Source organism: Sapajus apella, unplaced genomic scaffold (genome assembly GCF_009761245.1).
Source record: "Sapajus apella isolate SASKATOON/1434 unplaced genomic scaffold, GSC_monkey_1.0 scaffold32, whole genome shotgun sequence".
NCBI classification, from domain to species: Eukaryota; Metazoa; Chordata; class Mammalia; order Primates; family Cebidae; genus Sapajus; species Sapajus apella.
In genome coordinates, this window is record NW_022436972.1 from 8,948,980 (window position 1) to 8,970,681 (window position 21,702).

General features: G+C 36.0%; 1 protein-coding gene across 15 annotated transcripts in view; it reads left to right on the forward strand.

Moving 5' to 3' along the window:
- NBEA (neurobeachin) overlaps nucleotides 1-21,702 on the forward strand; it is a 713,110-nt gene that overhangs the window by 349,977 nt on the left and 341,431 nt on the right. For all 15 annotated transcript variants that reach the window (XM_032294855.1, XM_032294857.1, XM_032294861.1 and 12 more), the window contains one exon: nucleotides 5,706-5,770. In XM_032294855.1, coding sequence (XP_032150746.1) covers nucleotides 5,706-5,770 — 65 coding nt within the window. The remainder of the gene's footprint in view (nucleotides 1-5,705; nucleotides 5,771-21,702) is intronic.

Genomic DNA, 21,702 nt, shown 5'->3' on the forward strand with positions numbered 1-21,702 from the left:
TGTGTGTGTGTGTGTGTGTGTGTGTGTGTGTGTGTGTGTGTGTGTGTCTGTCTGAGACGGAGTCTTGCTCTGTCACTCAGACTGGACTGGCGTGCACTGGTGTGATCTCGGCTCACTGCAACCTCTGCCTCCTGATTCAAGCAATTCTCCTGCCTCAGCCTCCCAAGTAGCTCGGATTACAGGCATGTGCCACCATGCCTGGCTAAATTTTGTGTGACAAAAGCAATTCTTGAGGGGAAAACATATCATTGCAATGATACATTTTTATTAAGAATGTTTTCCTAAGTCTTTTGTGTTCAGAATATCTCTCTGTAGTCTGATAAAGTTACCTCTTTCCTTTTTGACCGTCTGTTATCCTGCTTGTAGTACAAGTCTCTCCAGATTCATCACAGAATCTATCTCTTTATGGTTCTGTAAAACTAACACTGTTGTAAAAAAAATTTTTTTTTAATTTAGATTTATTGTATGAAGTTTAAAAGCACATAACCAACAAGTAGCAGACCTCTACTTCACAACTGAGATCCACTAGTCAGAATCAACCACTTTCAACTCTTTTGTTTGTTTACTTTATTATTAAACTATACTTTTGAAATAACAGTGTTATACCAAGGTTCTTGGTTTTTCAATTTTAAATATTTTTAAAATTTATTATGTATAACATGTCACTCTTACAATGCAGCCACTACCACCTACTAAAAATATGGAGGGAAACTTCCTACTTTTCTCAGCATTTCCCCACGATAGCTATATCCTAGTTTTACAGTGTGTCAGTAATTTTTTTTTTTTGAGATGGAGTCTCGCTTTGTCACCCATTCTGAAGTGCAATGGCACGATCTCAGCTCACTGCAACCTCCATCTCCCAGGTTCAAGTGATTCTCCTGCCTCAGCCTCCTGAGTACCTGGGACTACAGGCACCCACCACCACTCTCAGCTAGTCATTTTTCTTATAAGTATCATCTGTAGCTGAACTATCCACCATTCCTTTCCTGAGATAACTCTTTTCTTTTAGAGTGAATTGCCTCTTTGCTCTTTATTTGTTGGCTATGTTTTCTGGATGCTTATTACTAAATTTCCCCTAAGCTTCCCAGTAGAACTGAAAACCTACTCAAACTCTAGTGCACATTAAGTATTCTGTCAGCCTCTGCTTAACTCTGTTTCCGTACTTCCATTAACAATTATTTGGAGAATTTCCATCGTCTCTGTCTTGTGTCAGTCTACATTTCTCAGATGAGTCTATCTTTTTTTTTTTTTTTTTTTGGAGACAGAACCTCACTTGGTCACCAGGCGCCAGGCTGGAGTGCAGTGGCACGACCTCGGCTCACTGCAACCTCCCCCTACCGGGTTCAAGCAATTCTCCTGCCTCAGCCTCCCGAGTAGCTGGGACTTCAGGCGCGTGCCACCACACCCAGCTAGTTTTTTTGTATTTTCAATAGAGACGGGGTTTCACCATGTTGGCCAGGATGGTCTCGATATCTTGACCTTGTGATCCACCCGCGTTGGCCTCCCAAAGTGCTGGGATTACAGGCGTGAGCCACCGCGCCTGGCCGGGTCTATCTCTTTTTAAATTTCTTTTCTTATAGTATGTTTAGGGTTTGTCACATGTTCTTTCCCTCTTATTGAGCACTTTTGGTGAGTATGCATTCCCCTGCTCCAGTGAGCTTGGGCTTAGTCACAGGACTTTCTCTGGCTAGTGAATGTGGGCAAAAGGGACATGTGTTACTTCAGGCTAGAAGCTGCAAGAGCCAGGGCTTGCTTAGACCCATTCTCTTTTTCTCCAGTGTGGCTGCATGACCTCATGATCCGCCCGCCTCGGCCTCGCAAAGTGCTGGGATTATAGGCGTGAGCCACTGCGCTCGGCCGGGCAACATAGTATGACTTCCAGGATGACGCCAATAATGATGTAGAGCAGAATACAGACAGTGAACACAGAATTTGAGCAAGAAGTAAACTTTCATGTTTTAAGCCCCTGAGATTCGGGGATTAGCACAACATAAACTTGTTTCTCCTGTTTACTTTCTCATTTTGGCAGAGCCCTCCATCAGTGGGTTCTTGAACAAGAGTGAGTGATAAATTTTTAAGCATGTGCGAAAATATGATTATTCTATCTTCATATGTTACTGATAGTTGGTCTGCATTGTTTGTTCTGGGTATTCTGTTCTTCATAATTTGAAACTGGCTGATGTGAAACTCTTATATTGAAAAAGTGATATTTCAACGTGAAGTTACTTTAAATGAAAAGTATTTAATGTCTATGTACATCAGGACAGGCGAGCAGAACAGTTACAGAGCAAGATAGACAGAAGATTTACTTTCTTCCATCTTTTAGTTTTGCTGTTGAGAAATCTAGTCTCATACAGATTCCTGATTCTTTATTTAAACTTTTATTTTTTCCTGTGAACCTCTTCCTTAACCCTGGTGTTCTAAAATTTAATGATGATATACCTTGCTAGGGTATATTATATGTCATATTATACATTATATAATTATATTGTCATATAATTAAACCCTGGAAAATATTTGAAATTCCTTGTGTAATTTCTTGTCTTCAGCATTTCTCATTCACTCTTTCTAAAATTTCTGCTTATTAGATACTGACCTTCCAAGGAAAGATCCTCTAATTTCTTTGTCTCCTTTGTTTTCTATCTCTGTCTTTTTGGTTGCACCTCATTATCTATTTGTTCCATTTTCTGGGAGATAGTTTCATCTCTTTTTTAATGTCTACAGTATCTTCATGTGTCCCAATTGTATTACTACAGTATTTTTTGGTGTTGCTTCATTGTCTCTCATTATTTGGGTTTCATTCCCTTCCCCCCAACTTCATTATCCCTTTCTAATATTGGTTTGGTCTGTGTCTTTAACATAAGGTTGCCAACAGGATCATAGGTAATGACTTTGAAAGTATTGTTTGTGATTAAAGGATCCTTTTATCTTTGTATTTACCTGAGACAGTGTGTATATGTGGATTGTTTTCTTTAAAATAATGCTATAATATTCTGCTTCTGTTCTTAAATTTTTATAGATTTTTTTTTCTCTCCCTTTCAATTGTTTCTTTTTGTAATCTTAAAAATGTGAATTCTTTTCAGGCTAGGAGTACCTTCTTAGCCTAGATATTTGATCCTCATTTTGTTTATAATTTTTAGGAGACTTTTGCCTAATGTTATGCCTTAATCAATATTTCTACATAAATAATTCCAAATTTCACATTCTTTTATAGTATACCATTGCCACTGTAAATTTAACAAATTCCGACAACATTGTTTGTGATTTCCCCCAAATGTATTCTTCAGTATTTTCATAATAATATTACTATTATCCTAGTCATCTACATTGAAAACTTAAAATTTTTTAATCTCATTTCTCTACATCAGCTCTTAAGTTCAGATTCTCATTTAATATAGGCATCTTTTCTTTGTAACATCTTTTATTTTTTATTCCCTATTTGAAATACTTATTTAGACTCCTATTATTTCTTTTGTGGAAAGACACTTAACAAAGAATCTCCTACAATTTCCTCTTGCTCAAAACTGACAAATTACTCTTCTAAAAGACTGATTTATTGAATTAAGTCTTATGATCGTATACTTTTATTGGCTTTCTCAAACTTTAAACTCTAATGTCCTAAACATAGCGCAGGCTTACTTCTACTGTTCCTCCATCAAAGGTTGTAAATTAGTACATCTCATGGGCTATATGGAGATTCCATATAATTTTAGATTGATCCAAAGATAATTGATTAAAAAAAAAAAACACCTTACTTTGTGATTTTTTTAGACAAGGCGTAATTTGGGATGCTCACATGTAATACCTAAATGTGTACTCTGTGAAATATCTTATCGAAATATCTTATTCATATTAGAAGTTTATAGTGACTGAAGACTCTTAGTGTACAGTGTCACAGAAAATCATGTTTAAGAAGTTATCTGGCCAGGCCCAGTGGCTTACACTTGTAATCCCAGCATTTTGGGAGGCTGACGTGGGTGGATCACAAGGTCAGGAGTTCAAGACCAGCCTGCCCAGTATGGTGAAACCACGTCTCTACTAAAAATACAAAAAAAAAAAAAAAAAGCCAAATGTGGTAGCATATACCTGTAGTCCCAGCTACTGGGGAGGCTGAGGCAGGAGAATGGCTTGAACCCAGGAGGCAGAGGTTGCAGTGAACTGAGATTATGTCACTGCATTCCAGCCTGGGTGACAGAGCAAGACTCCAGCTCAAAAAAATGACGAGTTGTCTGTAGGAATCTAGTGGGATCTTGATTTCCAATAAATATAGGATATAGAATGGGAATATTAAAGAGTTTTTAAATTTTGTAAAAATTTGGGAAAAGAAATTTAGAAAAACAAATTTGGAAAAAGAAACAATTCTGTAATAGTTTTATACAGAAATGGTTTGAAAGTTTCAGTAAGTTCTGTACAATGGAATAGCAATATTGTTATTTGGATAAATTTTAGTTAAAGGTTATGATAGCTAGAACCCAGTGGCTTTGCACTATCCCCAAGTTACCATATCTCATTTCACTAGTTGTTGATTTTCTCTCCTTGGGAGATTCAGGAATTGTTCTTCTATAATTCATCATACATTTACTTAGAGCATAGACTATTTACACACACACAAGTATCTACTTTTGGGGGCCATATTTATTTTCAGAATGAGTACAATGCCTTTAAAGGGAAAGTGATCAGGAGTAAAGGTTTGATACAGAGAATGTGTTTTTTATGAAGTTGAACCCATAGCCAAGGCAGCTGATCACCTCTGTGCAACCAATATCTTATGAGGAAAATCTTGCAGGATAAATCTGTAGATGAGTGCCATGACTGGTCAATAAATATTTTTTTATTAAAATGCATTAGGGAACTTTGTGGAGTATTTACTTACAAAACTATTAGAAGAGATATAATTTTCAATTCAAAACACTGCTATTTACCAGCTGTATGTATATTTAAAACCCCAAAATTAGAAATCACTACAATAAAACAAAAAAAAGTATGTAAGCTACATTCTAAATGTGCTTTAGGAAGAGCATAAACTAAGCATATGATTTTCTCATCCAAAACACTTCATTATCACTTACATTCATAATGATGACCCTGACCTTGAGAACTGCCAAATTCACAAATATACTCTAATCTAAATTAGCAAAGAGACATTACATAGTTATCTATTACATATTTCGCCATAGGTTTACTATATTTTTTTACAATTTTCAAAAAATTTTATTTGTAACTTTTCTAATTAGTGTTAAATAATTAAGTAATTTGGAATGTACATATAACTAGAACATTTCACTTCAACTTAATATGTTTATGTTTCTAATAGTTTATATTTCTAATACTCATTTTATAATCTTAATGTAAAATCTCTATATGAGGAGCTGAAGTTTTCTATCCCAAATACTTCTAGTTTGGTCATTTGCTCTCTTTTAGAAAGAAGCGTAGTGCTCAGAGCCCTCTATACCTGCTGTCTCACTTTCCATCTCAGTTTGCATCCAGCCTGAAATTTTCTGGTGAATCAAAAGCACCTTCTAAACTAAGTAATAAAATTAAAATTTGATTTTTTACAAAATAATATTTGTTACAAAATCTTGTAAAGACATTTAGAAATAATATAATGTGGAAGTTATTAACAACATCAACATGATTCTTAAGCCAGGTGTTACTTTCATTTAAATGTTCATTTTTCTCACATTTGTTTTGGTTTCTCCTTTTAGGAATGGCAAAACTCTATTCAGAAGAATGCAGGACTTGCATTTATTGAACTCATCAATGAAGGAAGGTAATTAATTTTACAGTTTTTGGACAACTAGTCAGTGTACATTTTATTCCACTGGGCAATTGCTCTTTTCTACCATCTGTTCCAAAAATGTGTAAGAAAATATCTTTTAGTTAAATAACTTATCACACAGGTACTTAAATTTTAACAAAGTTTAAAATGCAAAACATTTATTTTTGACAAAAAAGCCATGCATGAAATAAATGGACAAACTTTATAAGGTTTTGTGAGATTTGAAGTACATTTTACAGAGTAGTAAAGTTGTTTTACACAGATCGAGTGAACCTAATCTGCAATCCCATCTGCCACTCCATCTGTTTTCAGAGCAGTGCTCAGTGTTTACCTCCTCAGCTTCTCATCAGTCCAGATAAAACTGTGAAACAGTTTTATCTGAACATGTCATGCATTCAGTATCCAACTGAAAATGTGAAGGATATTAAATATAGCAAATGTATCTGTCTTGGTTAGAAATTTATATATTCTATTACTAAAACAATAAGTAAAATTACATTTGAACCCATTGTTATATTTAGCATTTTGTGATAAATAGTTGTTAATTATTATTTTTGCAGCGTTTATTGGCATTGGACACATTAAAACAGCTGTAACTGTCACCATTTTACATATATAGCTTCTATCAGCCCAAGACCTGCATCCTTTACAACTTGAATTTCTTGTATGACATAGTACGTTCTTTGGAATATGATGATTATTTGGAATGACCTATTTATTTTGTATTTGAAACCAGCTTTAATTAGTTTAATAAGGAAATAATGCTTACTGTATATAAAATTTATTGTTTTCAGGAAGGGGAGTCATGAAAGAATAATCCTTGAAAATTAATTTCTATATAGTATAGATACCTAATTTTTAAAAATTAAATATTACTTAGTATTATTTATTCTATCACTGTATTATATTTTGAGAAACATCTTCTGTTTTTATAACAATTTATTTTATATTTCTCATTTTGATATTTTGTGACCTAATCATGTTAGCCAGTAGTACAGAGCTAAAATTTAAAATAAGTGTTGCATTCACCAAAACACCAAAGATGCAGGAAAATATCAGTTTTCTTTTATAACACATAGTATTTTACATAACAGCACTCCCTATTTCTTAAAAAGTTTCATTTTGATAAGAGTTGGTAATAATTATTATCCATTTTCAGGTGATGCATAAACAGAAAAAAAACTATTTGCTAAGGCTAATCATTGTCATTTCAGTTTTAGAAATAACTCTCAGTGACATATCCACAACTTTTTTAATTTCAACAGTGAAGTAACATACATATATATATATATATATATATATATATATATATGTATATTCAGTAACCCTTCTAACAGTTAACAGAATTGAGCCTCTAAGCACTTAAATTAAGATTATAGTAATAGGCTTAGAAAAGGAAGGAGGTGGAGAATTTTCTAATATCAGAGATTTTTTTTATATTAAAGATTTTTTTAAATTTATTTTACTTTAGGTGCAAACTATATCTGGCATTTCTCCCCATGTTATCCTTCCCCCCCCCCCCCTCCCTCCCTACCCCTTGCTGTCTCTCCCACACCCACCCCCCCAACCGGCCCCCGAGATTTTAAGCTTCTGATATGCTTTTATCGGTCAGTGGCAGAATTTGGGATATGTTTTCTATTAGGAAAGGTTGGAAATGAAGGAAGTAGTCACATTAAAAAAAAAATTAATCTATAATAATCTCTGAAATTCCCTCCATTATGTTCTCTGAGCTATCCTAAATTTCTGTTTATACTCTTCACAGGACTTGTTCTTCCAAATTAAAATGATTTTGGAATAAGGATTCAAACATGAAAGCTGTAAATATATAAGAACAAATCATGTATGCATGAATGCAGCAAATGTCTGTTCAGCACCCACTACATGTCAAATACAATTATAAGAGTCAGGAATAGAGTTAGGAATAAGATATAAGTGGTTCCAGTTTTTTGGAGAAAGGCAAACAGACAGACACATACAATAATACAAGGATACTGTGATAAAAGTGGTATAGGTAATTATACAATCATTCCACACAATACTTTACCTAGTCTGGAGGGATGCATTCCACTGTGTGGTGGAATTATCAAGGTTTTCAAAAAGAGTACTTACCCAAAGGGAATGCTGTTTGAGAGATTATCAGGAGATAGCCAAGTGAGAAAAAAAGTAAAAATACAATTATTAGCAGAGGGAATTGTATAATGCAAAGAACCATGGGCAAGAGAATAGTGAGACATGTTGCTGGAAAGCTATTTTCAGTCAACCAGCAGCTATTTAAATGCATATTGTATGCCAGCCGCATGGAGGCATGGTTCATTGGCAAAGGTCATGCCATGAAGCTGTGCAAAGGATGCTGGAGAATTAACTGAAAATGTTTAGGCATAGCTTGCAATGTGGAGGGCTTCAGGGACTCAAGACTTGAAGCAATACCAATCTGAGGTTCAGTAATCTTGTTGAAGAAGATGGTGTCGTTGACTAATAGTTGCTGTGAGGATGGAAGAAGTGAACAAATTTGATGTATCTTTTGGAAATTAAGTCAATATGATTGCCGATATATTGGAAGGAAGAGGGGAAAGAAGGAATCAGGATATTTTGATGTCAGCTTTGGTAACTAATAGTTACAGTATCAGTATAGTTTACTTGAAACAGTACAGAAAGGGAGGTTTGAGTTGAGTGAGAATTTTTCACTTTTGAGTTACGCTGAGCTTGTGGTGTCAGTGATGATGAATAGGCATGTAGGCATTCAAGTCTCGAGCTCTCCAAAGAAAGCTGGCATGGAGATTTAGGCTTATGAGTCTCCAGGTAAACTGTAGAAAAGGATACAGATGTGATGCTCAGGGAGAATGAATAGAGTGAGTGGAGAACCAGGGGCCCTGCTTTTCCGGATGTTTCTGCTGGGAATCCTCTTCTCTCACATCTTGACACGACTGGTCATCTTTGAGGAATCAACTTAAATGCCACCCTCACACAGGCTGCCCTGACCATCTTATATAGTTGTTACACTCCCATGGCATAATCATGTTTTAACACTTAATAACATCATCCCAAATGATCTGCTCTGTTTGCCTGTTTACATCTATTTCTCATGCTAAAATATATTTTCCTGAAGATCTTATGTCTTTATTCATTGTCTTATTTGCTGTTATATCTCTATATTCTGGAATAATGCCTAGCATGTAGCTAGCATGCTAATGAAATGTTTATTTGCCATGTTAAATGAATATTTATTGAAAGAATAAAGAAAAGAATGGTGAGAATAGAATGTTTAAGGAAGAAGGTATAGTCGAAAAGAGGATTTTTAAGTTAGTATTAAAGGGACTGCTGGGTTCAGCCACAAGGAGGTCATGGTGATCTCATCCAAACTTAATGCTAGTGAGGACCTGTGTGCTAAAGAATCTGGGTGTAAATCTAAGTCCTGCCCTATTAGAGCTTACAGTCTAGTAGGGGCAGCAGCCTTAGGTTAAATAACTGCAAGTTTAATAAATATGTGAAGGGCAAGTAGAGGGTACTATGGGAGCAAGTAACTGAGAGAGGTATTTTTTGAGAAAGTGATGATTTACCTAAAGTAGAGGGACAGAAACCAGGTTGCTTTGAGTTGAAGAGTTAGCCTGAAATGAAAAATACAGACAGCAAATAGTTCCCTAAAGAAGTTTTGCCAAGAAGGGGAAAGATAGAGTGGTTGCTGTAGGTGGATAAGGTTTAAATTTAGGGGGAAGGGTTACTTTTCCAAAAGAAGGATCTGAGTATTTTTCAATGTTGATTAAGAAAAGCAATATGGTGGGAGGAAAAGAAGGCAATATTGACAGAGTAAACTCTCTGAGAGGGGTGCGCTGAGACAGAAGGATTGGCCTTTAGTGGAAGAGCACTGAGAAAGGATGAAGACAATTAAATTAGCGGCAGAATTTAGAGGTGATCTCATATCATGCCTTCTATCTATGAAGTAGCTGAGAATAAAGGAAATTTGCTGAGAATAAAGAAAATTAGGGTAGGGTGCATACTATCTTTAGAAGAGTAAAGAATACTGAAAATAGTGATTGTAAAAGAATAGAGGAGAAAAAAAAAAAAAACCTCAGAGGCTTGCCAGGCAATTTGGGGGAGCCAGTTGAGGTTGCGGTCTTTGATAGTATAATGTTTTCTTCAGCAGGTCACAGTACAGAGAAGATAGGCATTTGCTTTAAGACATTGACTTCTCTTACTTTAGTGAAAAATAATCTTTTTACTGAGGACCAACCCCTTCCTACTTCTAATCTGGATTAGGTATTTTTCTCTGTCCTCCCAGTACCTCAATTTTTCCTCGATTTTTATTTACCTATTTATACTATTTATTGTGATGAATTTTTATAGCTATTCCACAATGCATAGTATAATACATAGGATCCATGTATTTCTACTAAGTTCAAATATCAGTTCTCCCAACGATAAGCTGTTAGACAGCAGCAAAGTAATAATTTTCTTCTGACATCGTTTCTCATCTGTAGACTACTGTAGCACCTTTCTTGGTCAGATCCCCTGAAAGTTCAAGATAAATATATATGATATTTATTACAGCTGCTACAAGTCCATAAAATGGAAGCTTTTTATTATTGCATATAATATGTATTCAGAATTTTGCTTACTGCCACCTTTAGCTTGGATCATTTCTTTCAATTTAGACCTTGCTCTTTCACAAATATGAACTGTGACTCCTGGTTGAAAAAGTCATATTTAGGTAGCTGGGATCCAGTTCCATTAAGAAGCCCATTACTCTGTTTAATCTTCCTACTGTATGTTGATGCTCATCATGTGTGAAGGATAAATTGGATACTTTATACATGCTTTTATTCCATTTGTATGGACATGTAACATTTTTGCAACTTTTTCAGTTACTTTAATACGAAACATTTAAAAATTCACTTTATTTGGGTTGTTAGAATATTAGTCTTTAATTTGTCCTTATGGGAATGAAGATAAAAATCCTTAAGTAGAAATTGTTATAAATATTAATCCTACTTAACAGCTACACTCATGAATACAATTCATCAATCATAGCTTGAGAAAGCAATTGTGCAGTTGTCTACAATTAACAGGACAAAAACATTTGATGAATGTGCATCTGAATTAAAGTACTCCCTAGGACAGGCTGAAATTATAAACTGGATCATTTAAAGGAATCTAACAAAGGATCTTTATAATTAAAACAAAGCAAGGTTAATGGGATGTAAAATTGCCTATAATATCTTGGCAATAATGATTGGAATTTAAATTATTAAAATACGCATTGAAGAATAAGGCAAATAGGAAATACTTATTTAAAATACAGAATTTGAGTGATCTTTTTAAATAAATTAATCATTGCCCAAAATAAACCTTTTTCACTCTTTTAAAAGAATATAGAATTTAATTTTATGAATATTCATCAGAAAAAGAGAGATCATATTTATGTTTAGCTCTGAATTTAACCTATAACTTGCTAGATTCTAATCTTCTGTTTTGTTCTTTAGAACAGGGGAAAATATACAACTTGCATTTCTTAGGTTTTTAAGAGGAAAAGTTTATTGCATCTTAGTATAATTTTTATTGATTGTATGGCCCCAATTTGAATGTATTTTTTTTAATTTAAATGCTAGTTAATATATTAAGCAACAAGCATTGGTTTGCTTGAGTTTATTTCTCTTTTATCTTTGATTTGGCAAAAACTGTATTTTAAAAAAAAACTTTCAAAGCTTTAAAGTAAGAAACTATTTCCTTAAAGTAGACATTTTGGTTTAATTTGAGCCAGTAATCTATGGAAGCTCTGGAAAACAGAAGTTTCCTTTCCATGTGTTTTCTTGCAGAATCTAATCTATGCTCCTTTTTTCAAAGATTCTTAATATTATTATTATTATTATTATACTTTAAGTTCTCGGATACATGTGCAGAACGTGCAGGTTTGTTACATAGGTATACACATGCCATGTGTTTTGCTTCACTCATCAACCCACCATCTACATTCCTCCCCTCGCCCATCACCCTTGGACAGGCCCCAGTGTGTGATGTTCCCCTCCCTGTATCCATGTGTTCTCATTGTTCAACTCCCACTTATGAATGAGAACATGCATTGTTTGGTTTTCTGTTTCTGTGTTAGTTTGCTGAGAGTGATGGTTTCCAGCTTCATCAATGTCCCTGCAAGGGACATGAACCCATCCTTTTTTATGGCTACATAGTATTCCATGGTGTGTATGTGCCATATTTTCTTTATCCGGTCTGTCATTGATGGTCATTTGGGTTGGTTTCAAGTCTTTGCTATTGTGAACAGTGCCGCAATTAACATATATCTGCATGCGTCTTTATAGTAGAATGATCTATAATACCTTGGGTATATATCCAGTAATGGGATTGCTGAGTCAAATGGTGTTTCAGGTTCCAGATCCTTGAGGAATTGCCACATTATCTTTCACAATGGTTGAACTAATTTACACTCACACCAACAGTGTAAAAGCATTCCTATTTCTCCACATCATCTTCAGCGTCTGTTGTTTCTTGGTTTTTTTTTTTTTTTTTTTTTTTTTTGAGATGGAGTTTCGCTCTTGTTACCCAGGCTGGAGTGCAATGGCGCGATCTCGGCTCACCGCAACCTCCGCCTCCCGGGTTCAGGCAATTCTCCTGCCTCAGCCTCCTGAGTAGCTGGGATTACAGGCACGCGCCACCATGCCCAGCTAATTTTTTGTAGTTTTAGTAGAGATGGGGTTTCACCGTGTTGACCAGGATTGTCTCGATCTCTTGACCTCGTGATCCACCCGCCTCGGCCTCCCAAAGTGCTGGGATTACAGGCTTGAGCCACCGCGCCCGGCCGTTTCCTGATTTTTTAATGACCGCCGGTCTAACTGGCATGAGATGGTATCTCAATGTGGTTTTGATTTGCATTTCTTTAATGACCATTGATGATGACCTTTTTTTTTTTTTCATGTTTGTTGGCCGCAGAAATGTCTTGTTTTGAGAAGTGTCTGTTCATATCCTTCGCCTACTTTTTGATAGGGCTGTTTGTTTTTTTCTTGTAAATTTGTTTAAGTTCTTCGTAGATTCTGGATATTAGCATTTTGTAGGATGGAGAGATTACAACAATTTTTTACCATTCTGTAGGTTGCCTGTTCACTCTGATGATAGTTCCTTTTGCTGAGTAGAAACTCTTTAGTTTCATTAGATCCCATTTGTTAATTTTAGCTTTTGTTGTCATTGCTTTGGGTGTTTTATTTATGAAGTATTTGCCCATGCCTATGTCCTAAATGGTATTACCTAGGTTTTCTTCTAGGGTTTTTATTGTTTTAAGCCATAAAACCATAACAGCGACTGTTTGTTAATCCATCTTGAGTTAATTTTTATATAAGGTATAAGGAAGGGGTCCAGTTTCAGTTTTCTATATATGGCTCACCAGTTTTTCCAACACCATTTATTAAACAGGGAATCCTTTCCTCATTGTTTGTGTTTGTCAAGTTTGTCAAAAATCAGATGAGTGTAGATGTGTGGCATCATTTCTGAGGCCACTGTTCTGGTCCATTGGTCTATATGTCTGTTTTGGTACCAGTACCATGCTGTTTTGTTTACTGTAGCCTTATAGTGTAGTTTGATGTCAGATAGCATGATGTCTTAAGCTTTATTCTTTTTGCTTAGGACTATCTTGGCTACATGAGCTCTTTTTTGGTTTTGTATGACATTTAAAGTAGTTTTTTTTCTAATTCTGTGAAGAAAGTTAATGGTAGCTTGATGGGGATAACATTGAATCTATAAATTACATTGTGCACTATGGCCATTTTCAAAATATTGATTCTTCCTATTTATGAGCATAAACTGTTTTTTCCATTTGTTTACATCTTCTGTTATTTCCTAAATCAGTGGTTTGTAGTTCTCCTTGAAGAGGTCCTTCACATCCCTTGTAAGTTGTATTCGTAGGTGTTTTATTCTCTTTGTTGCAATTGTGAATGGAAGTTCACTCATGATTTGGCTCTCTGTTTGTCTATTACAGGTGTATAGGAATGCTTGTGATTTTTCCACACTGAGTTTGTATCCTGTGATTTTGCTGAAGTTGCTTATCAGCTTAAGGAGATTTGGGACTGAGACAATGGAGTTTTCTAAATATACAATCATGTCATCTGCAAAAAAAGACAATTTAACTTCCTTTCTTCCTATCTGAGCATGCTTTATTTCTTTCTCTTGCCTGATTTCCCTAATCTGAACTTCCAATACTATGTTGAGTAGAAGTGGTGAGAGAGGACATTCTTGTCTTTTGCTGGTTTGCAAAGGGAATGCTTCCAGTTTTTTACAGATTCAGTATGATATTGGCTGTGGGTTTGTTATAAATAGCTCTCATTATTTTGAGATATGCTTCATCAATACCTAGTTTATTGAGAGTTTTTAGCATGAAGGGATGTCAAATTTTATCAGAAGTCTTTTCTGCATTATTGAGATAATTGTGGTTTATTTCATTGGTTCTATTTATGTGATGGATTATGTTTATTGACTTGTGTATGTTAAACCAGCCTTGCATCCCAGAGATGAAGCTGACTGGATCATGGTGGATAAGCTTTTTGATGTGCTGCTGGATTCAGTTTGCCAGTATTTTATTGAGGATTTTTGCATGGATATTCATCAGGGATATTGGCCTGAAATTTTCTTTTTTTGTTTTGTCTCTGCCAGGTTTGGGTATCAGGATGATGCTGACCTCATAAAATGAGTTAGAGAGAATTCCCTCTGTTTCCATTGTTTGGAATAGTTTCAGAAGGAATGGTACCAGCTCCTCTTAGTACCTCTGTTAGAATTTGGCTATGAATTTGTCTAGTCCTGGGCTTTGTTTTGGTTAGTAGGATATTAGTTACTGCCTCAATTTCAGAACTTGTTTTTGGTCTATTCAGGGATTTGACTTCTTCCTGGTTTAGTCTTGGGTGGGTGTATGTGTCCAGGAATTTCTCCATTTCTTATAGATTTTTTAGTTTCTTTGCATAGAGGTGTTTATAGTATTCTCTCATGATAGTTTGTATTTCTGTGGGATCAGTGTTGATATCCCCTTTATCATTTTGTCTATTTGATTCTTCTCTCTTTTTTTCTTTATTAGTCTGGCTAGCAGTCAATCTATTTTGTTATTCTTTTTAAAAAAACAGCCCCTGAATTCATTGATTTTTTTTTTTGAAGGGTTTTACAGTTCTGCTCTGATCTTAGTTATTTCTTGTCTCTGCAAGCTTTTGAATTTGTTTGCTCTTGCTTCTCTAGTTCTTTTAATTGTGATGTTAGGGTGTCAATTTTATATCTTTCCTGCTTTACCCTGTGGACATTTAGTGCTGTAAATTTCCCTCTAAACAGTGCTTTAGCTGTGTTCCAGAGATTTTGGTATGTTGTACCTTTGTTCTCATTGGTTTCGAAGAACATCTTTATTTCTGTCTTTATTTCATTATTTACCCACTAGTCATTCAGAAGCAGGTTGTTCAGTTTCCATGTAGTTGTGTGGTTTTTAGTGAGTTTCTTAATCCTGAGTTCTAATTTGATTGTACTGTGGTCTGAGAGACTGTTTGTTATGATTTCGATTATTTTACATTTACTGAGGAGTGATTTGCTTCCAATTATGTGGTCAGTTTTAGAATAAGTACCATGTGGTGCTGAGAAGAATGTATATTCTGTTGATTCAAGGTGGAGAGTTCTATAGATGTCTATTAGGTCCACTTGGTCTAGAGCTCAGTTCAAGTCCTGGATATCCTTGTTAATCTTCTGTTTCATTGATCTGCATAATATTGACAGTGGGGTGTTAAAGTTTCCCACTATTATTGTGTGAGAGGCTAAGTCTCTTTGTAGGTCTCTAAGAACTTGCTTTATGAATCTGGGTACTCCTGTATTGGGTGCATATATATTTAGGACAGTTAGCTCTTCTTGTTGCATCAGTCCCATTACCATTATGTAATGCCCTTCTTTGTCTCTTCTGATCTTTGTTGGTTGAAAGTCTGTTTTTATCAGAGATGAGGATTACAACCGCACCTTTTTTTTTGCTTTCCATTTGCTTGATAAATCTTCCTCCATCCCTTTATTTTGAGCCTATGTGTGTCTTTTCATGTGAGGTGGGTCTCCTGAATACAGCACACTGATGGTTCTTCTTGACTTTTTATCCGATTTGCCAGTCTGTGTCTTTTGATTGGGACATTTAGCCCGTTTACATTTAAGGCTAATATTGTTATGTGTGAATTTGTTCCTGTCATTATGATGCTAGCTGGTTATTTTGCCCATTAGTTGATGCAGTTTCTTCATAGTGTCAATGGTCTTTAAAATTTGGAATGTTTTTGCAGCATCTGGTACTGGTTGTTCCTTTCCGTGTTTAGTGCTTCATTCAGGAGCTCTTGTAAGTCAGGCCTGGTGGTGACAAATCTCTGAGCATTTGCTTGTCTGTAAAGTATTTTGTTTCTCCTTTGCATATGAAGCTTAGTTTGGCTGAATATGAAATTCTGGCTTGAGAATTCTTTTCTTTAAGAATGTTTAATATTGGCCCCCACTCTCTTCTGGCTTGTAGGGTTTCTGCCAAGAGATCTGCTGTTAGTCTGATGCACTTCTCTTTTTGGGTAGCCTGACCTCTCTCTCTGGCTGCTCTTAACATTTTTTCCTTCATTTCATCCTTGGTGAATCTGATGATTATGTGTCTTGGGATTGCTCTTCTCAAGGAGTATCTTTGTGGTATTCTATGTATTTCCAGAATTTGAATGTTGGCCTATAATGCTTGGTTGGGGAAGTTCTCCTGGATAATATCCTGAAGAATGTTTTCCAACTTGGTTCCATTCTCCCTGTCACTTTCAGGTACATCAATCAAACATAGGTTTAGCTTTTTCATATAGTCTCATATTTGTTGGAGGCTTTGTTCATTCCTTTTCATTCTTTTTTCTCTAATCTTATCTTCATACTTAAATTCATTAAGTTCATCTTTAATCTCTCATGTCCTTTCTCCCGCTTGATTGGTTCTGCTGTTGATACTTTTGTATGTTTCAAGAAGTTTTCGTATTGTGTTTTTCAGCTCCATCAGGTCATTTTTGTTCTTCTCTAAACTGGTTATTCTAGTTAGCAATTCCTCTAACCTTTTTTCAAGGTTCTTCACTTCCTTGCATTGGGTCAGAATATACTCCTTTAGTTATGAGGAGTTTGTTATTACCCATCTTCTGAAGTCTACTTCTGTCAATTCATTAAACTCATTCTCTGTCCAGTTTTGTTCCCTTGCTGGTGAGGAGTTGTGATCCTTTGGAGGAGAAGAGATGATCTGGTTTTTGGAATTTTCAGCCTCCTTGCACTGTTTTTCCTCATCTTCATGGATTTATCTACCTTTGTAGATAAATCTACAAAATCACTTCGATGTTGGTGACCTTCAGATGGGGTTTTTGAGTGGACATTTCTTTTGTTGATGCCGATGCTATTCCTTTCTGTTTGTTAGTTTTCCTTCTAACAGGCCTCTCTGCTGCAGGTCTGCTGGAGTTTGCTGGAGGTCCACTCCAGACTCTGTTTGCCTGGGTATCACCAGCGGAGGCTGCAGAATAGCAAAGATTACTGCTTGTTCCTTCCTCAGAAGCTTTGTCCCATAGGGGCACCTTCCAGATGCCAGCTGCAGCTCTCCTGTATGAGGTGTTTGTCGACCCTTGCTGGAGGTATCTCCCAGTCAGGAGTCACAGGGGTCAGGGACCCATTTGTGAAGGCAGTCTGTCCCTTAGCAGAGCTCGAGCACTGTGCTGGGAGATCTGCTGCCCTCTTCAGAGCTGGCAAGCAGGAATGTTTAAGTGTGCTGAAGCTGCATCCACAGCCACCTCGTCCCATAGATGTTCTTTCCTAGGAAGATGGGAGTTTGAGCTGTAAGCCCCTGACCGGGGCTGCTGCCTTTCTTTCAGAGATGCCCTGCCCAGAGAGGAGGAATATAGAGAGGCAGCCTGGCTATAGCGGCTTTGCCCAGCTGTGTTAGGGGAATTTCCCACAGCTTTGTTTACACTGTGAGGGGAAAACCACCTACTCAAGCCCAGTAATGGCAGATGGCCCTCCCGCCACCAAGCTCAGACTGCTGTGCTGGCAGCAAGAATTTCAAGCCAGTGGATCTTAGCTTGCTGGGCTCTGTGGGGGTGGGATCCACTGAGCTAGACCACTTAGTTCCCTGGCTTCAGCCCCCTTTCCAGGGGAGTGAATGGTTCTGTTTTGCTGGTGTGTCAGGCACCACCGGGGTATGAAAAAAGCTCCTAGCTGAGTGTCTGCCCAAACAACCATTTTGTGCTTGAAACCCAGGGCTCTGGTGGCATAGGCACTCAGAGGAATCTCCTGGTCTGTGGGTTGTGAAGACCATGGGAAAAATGGAGTATCTGGTCTGGATTGTACCTTTCCTCATAGCACAGTTCATCATGACTTCCATTATCTAGGGGAGATAGTTCCCTGACCCATTGTGCTTCCTGGGTGAGGCAGCACCCCACCCTGCTTCAGCACGCCCTCCTTGGACTGTACCCTCTGTCTAACCAGTCCCAATGAGATGAACCAGGTACCTCAGTTGGAAACGCAGAAATTACCCACCTTCTGTGTTGATTTCGCTGGGAGCTGCAGACGGGAGCTGTTCCTATTCGGCCATCTTGCCAGCCACCCACCCATGCCCCCTCTTTGCTGCTCTTTTATTCACTTTATACATGTAATAAGTTGATAAACATACTGAGTTTAATATATAAACATGACTTTTACAAAATTAGCTGCATATGTCTTAAATACTATGCAGTATTCTGATTTATATGTACAACCTTAGACATTGATGATATATAAAATGTAATTTGTTTAAAACTAAAGTCCCATTTGATAATGGTTAAATTTCAAGTAATAGGGAAATATATTTCAAAATTTAATGATCATAAATTATATTTGAATTATATTTTGTTTTTTGAGACAGGATCTCACCCTGTCATCCTGGTTGGAGTGCAGTGGCATGATCTCATTCACTGCAGCCTCCATCTCAGAGGCCTAAGCAATCTTCCTACCTCAGCCTCCAGAGTAGCTGGGACTACTGGCACCAGCCACCAAGCAGCATTTTGTATTTTTGGTAGAGATAGAGTTCTGCCATGTTGCCCAGGCCGATCTTGAACTCCTGAAATCAAGTGATCCACCTGCCTCAGCCTCCCAAAGTGTTGGGATTACAGGCATGAGCCACCATGCCTGTCCCGAATCACATTTTTAACCATGCTTAAAATATATCTACATATATGTGTATATTATGTTTTTCTCTTCTGAGAACAACTTTAAATATACTTTCCTACTAAGTATGATTTGTAAAAATCTTTCGTGAGCTAAGCAATATTTCATGAAGCACTCATAGTTTATACATTAAGAAACATAACATTAAAAAGGTGAATCAGTGACAGAGTTTCCTATTTTGGTATATTCATTTCTGTGCCATATTTTTCATTTCTTAGAGACATATATCATATTTCTTTGTTCATGGTTTACTTATTGCATACAAAAGCCAGACAAGATTTATATAATCTATGTCTTTATTAGAAAACTTATTTAGTTTCTATACCATTCTGATAGCTAAGATCAACTTGGCAATAGAAGAACCTAGAGTTCGCCTTTGCATTTGTGGCTATTATGTTGTATAAATAACGAATACAGGTAGAAGTGAACTAACAGGGGCTACACTAACATGAAGGTATAGAAGTCGTGCAGATGGCCTAAGAATACACCAAAGGTGAGAAGTGAGGAGATAAGATGAGCAGGACAGATAGGACAAGAATACAGGCATGACCTGTGTCACAGATTTTAGCTTATGGAAGAGTCAGTCCCAAAATGCCAGGAGAATTAGAATATTGACTCATATAGACTGATTACTTCATATGTAGGTAAAATAAGAACACATAAATGATTTATATTCCTCATTTCCTGTTGTGCAGATCAACATTTGAAAAACCAGAATATTTCTTTTATAACATGTCTCTTGTAAAGATCCACAGTCCCAGCTGAACAAGGATTAAGAAAAAGTTATTGTTACTGCTTTTAATTAAAAGGTAATACAATACATAGATATGTATTCCTGAAGTTCTTAACACTTACTAATTACAATATATATTAAAAAATAAAACCTGAGTAAATACTTAGAATCTAACACTCATTATGTAGTTAGTTTTAGCAGGAACATAAATACATTTTACATATATTTCTCATCTACAAGTAAATCATAATTGAGAAGTTAGGATTTATGTGCAGAAAAGAATTAAAAGTTCCAAAATATTATGTCAGTATATGACTAATATCAAACTAAATGATATAAAAATGTCAGTGACTTTAGAAGGAGCTATTTGAGTGGGCAGTAATGCTTGCAGAAGGCTTCTTTTAGGAGATAAGATCTAAGCAAGAACAGGTATACTGTGTGGAATCCAAGCAAAAAATCATCCATTTTTTGGTCAAAATTAAAATTTAGAACAACGGAAAATACCTTATGAGTTTCATTATCTAATAAAGCAAATGTGTTCCTAATTTTAGTTGTAAAAAATAAAATATGTCTTTGAGGTTTATATTATTTAAATAGTCAAAGTTTTTGTAACTTTTTTTTCTTTTTTTTGAGATGGACTCCAGCTCTGTCACCCAGGCCAGAGTGCGGTGGCACAATCTCAGCTCACTGCATCCTCTGCTTCCCAGGGTCAAGCGATTCCCCTGCCTCAGCCTCCCGAGTAGCTGGGATTACAGGCACCCACCACTACGTCCAGCTAATTTTTGTATTTTTAGTAGAGATGGTGTTTCACTGTGTTGCCAGGCTGGTCTCGAACTCCTGACCACGTGATTCATCTGCCTCGGCCTCCCAAAGTGCTGGGATTATAAGCGTGAACCAGTTTTCCTGACTTTTTAGTGCTAACCAGTACTTTACTTAATTCTTAATGCTTACAGGATTTTATAACATTAATCTCTATATCAGAAAGAATATGAAAATTTTGCATATTTTTCTTTTTTAAAAGAATTACTCATAAAGAGGACTTCAAAACAATCTATTATACCAAAGTCTAGGTTTCTGTATTCATAGAACAATATAAGAAAAACAATCGACTTAATTTACTGAAGAACAGGGTTAATGTTAACATATTTTCAAAATATTTCTTTTTTTAAATTTTTAAAAATTTTTAATTTTTGTGGTTATATAGTAGATGCATATATATGAGATACATGAGATGTTTTGATACAGGGATACAAGGCATAATAATCACATCATGGTAAATGGGATGAAACATTTAAAGAATAAATAATACCAGTATACTGAAAGACTTCCAGAAATAGAAGGGGAGGTAATGCCTTATAGTTCATTTTATGAGACATCATAACACTGATTCCAACACCAGAAAAAGACATGACAAAAAATGAAATTACAGACTCATAGTAATATATCCTTTTAATATATTACTGGATTTGATTTGCCAAACCTTGTTAAAAATTATTGCACCTACACTTATGACTAACAAGTGTAGGTGTGATAATAATTTTGAACAAAAGGTAATGATCCTCGAAAATGTAACATGTATATAACATTCAGGAATATTTATCATACATTGTTTTCCCAAGGCAAATGTCCAGAATGGTAATTCCTGTGTTTACTCCTAGGATTCTTACATTTTGAGATTAAATGATATTTAAATTTTTAATCTATCTTTAGTTAATTTATATATGTGGTGAAAGGTAGGTGTTCAATTTCAATTTTCCATATATGGCTAGGTAACTATCCCAGCACCATTTATTAAATAAGGAATCCTTTCTCCATTGCTTATTGTTGTCAACTTCATTGACAATCAGATGGCTGTAGGTGTGCAGCTTTATCTCTGGGTTCTCTCTTCCCTTCCATTGGTCTATGTGTCTGTTGTACCAATAGTACCATGCTGTTTTGGTTGCTGTTGACTTACAGTTTGAAATTAGGTAATGATCCCTCTGGCTTTGTTCTTCTGGTTTAGGGTTGC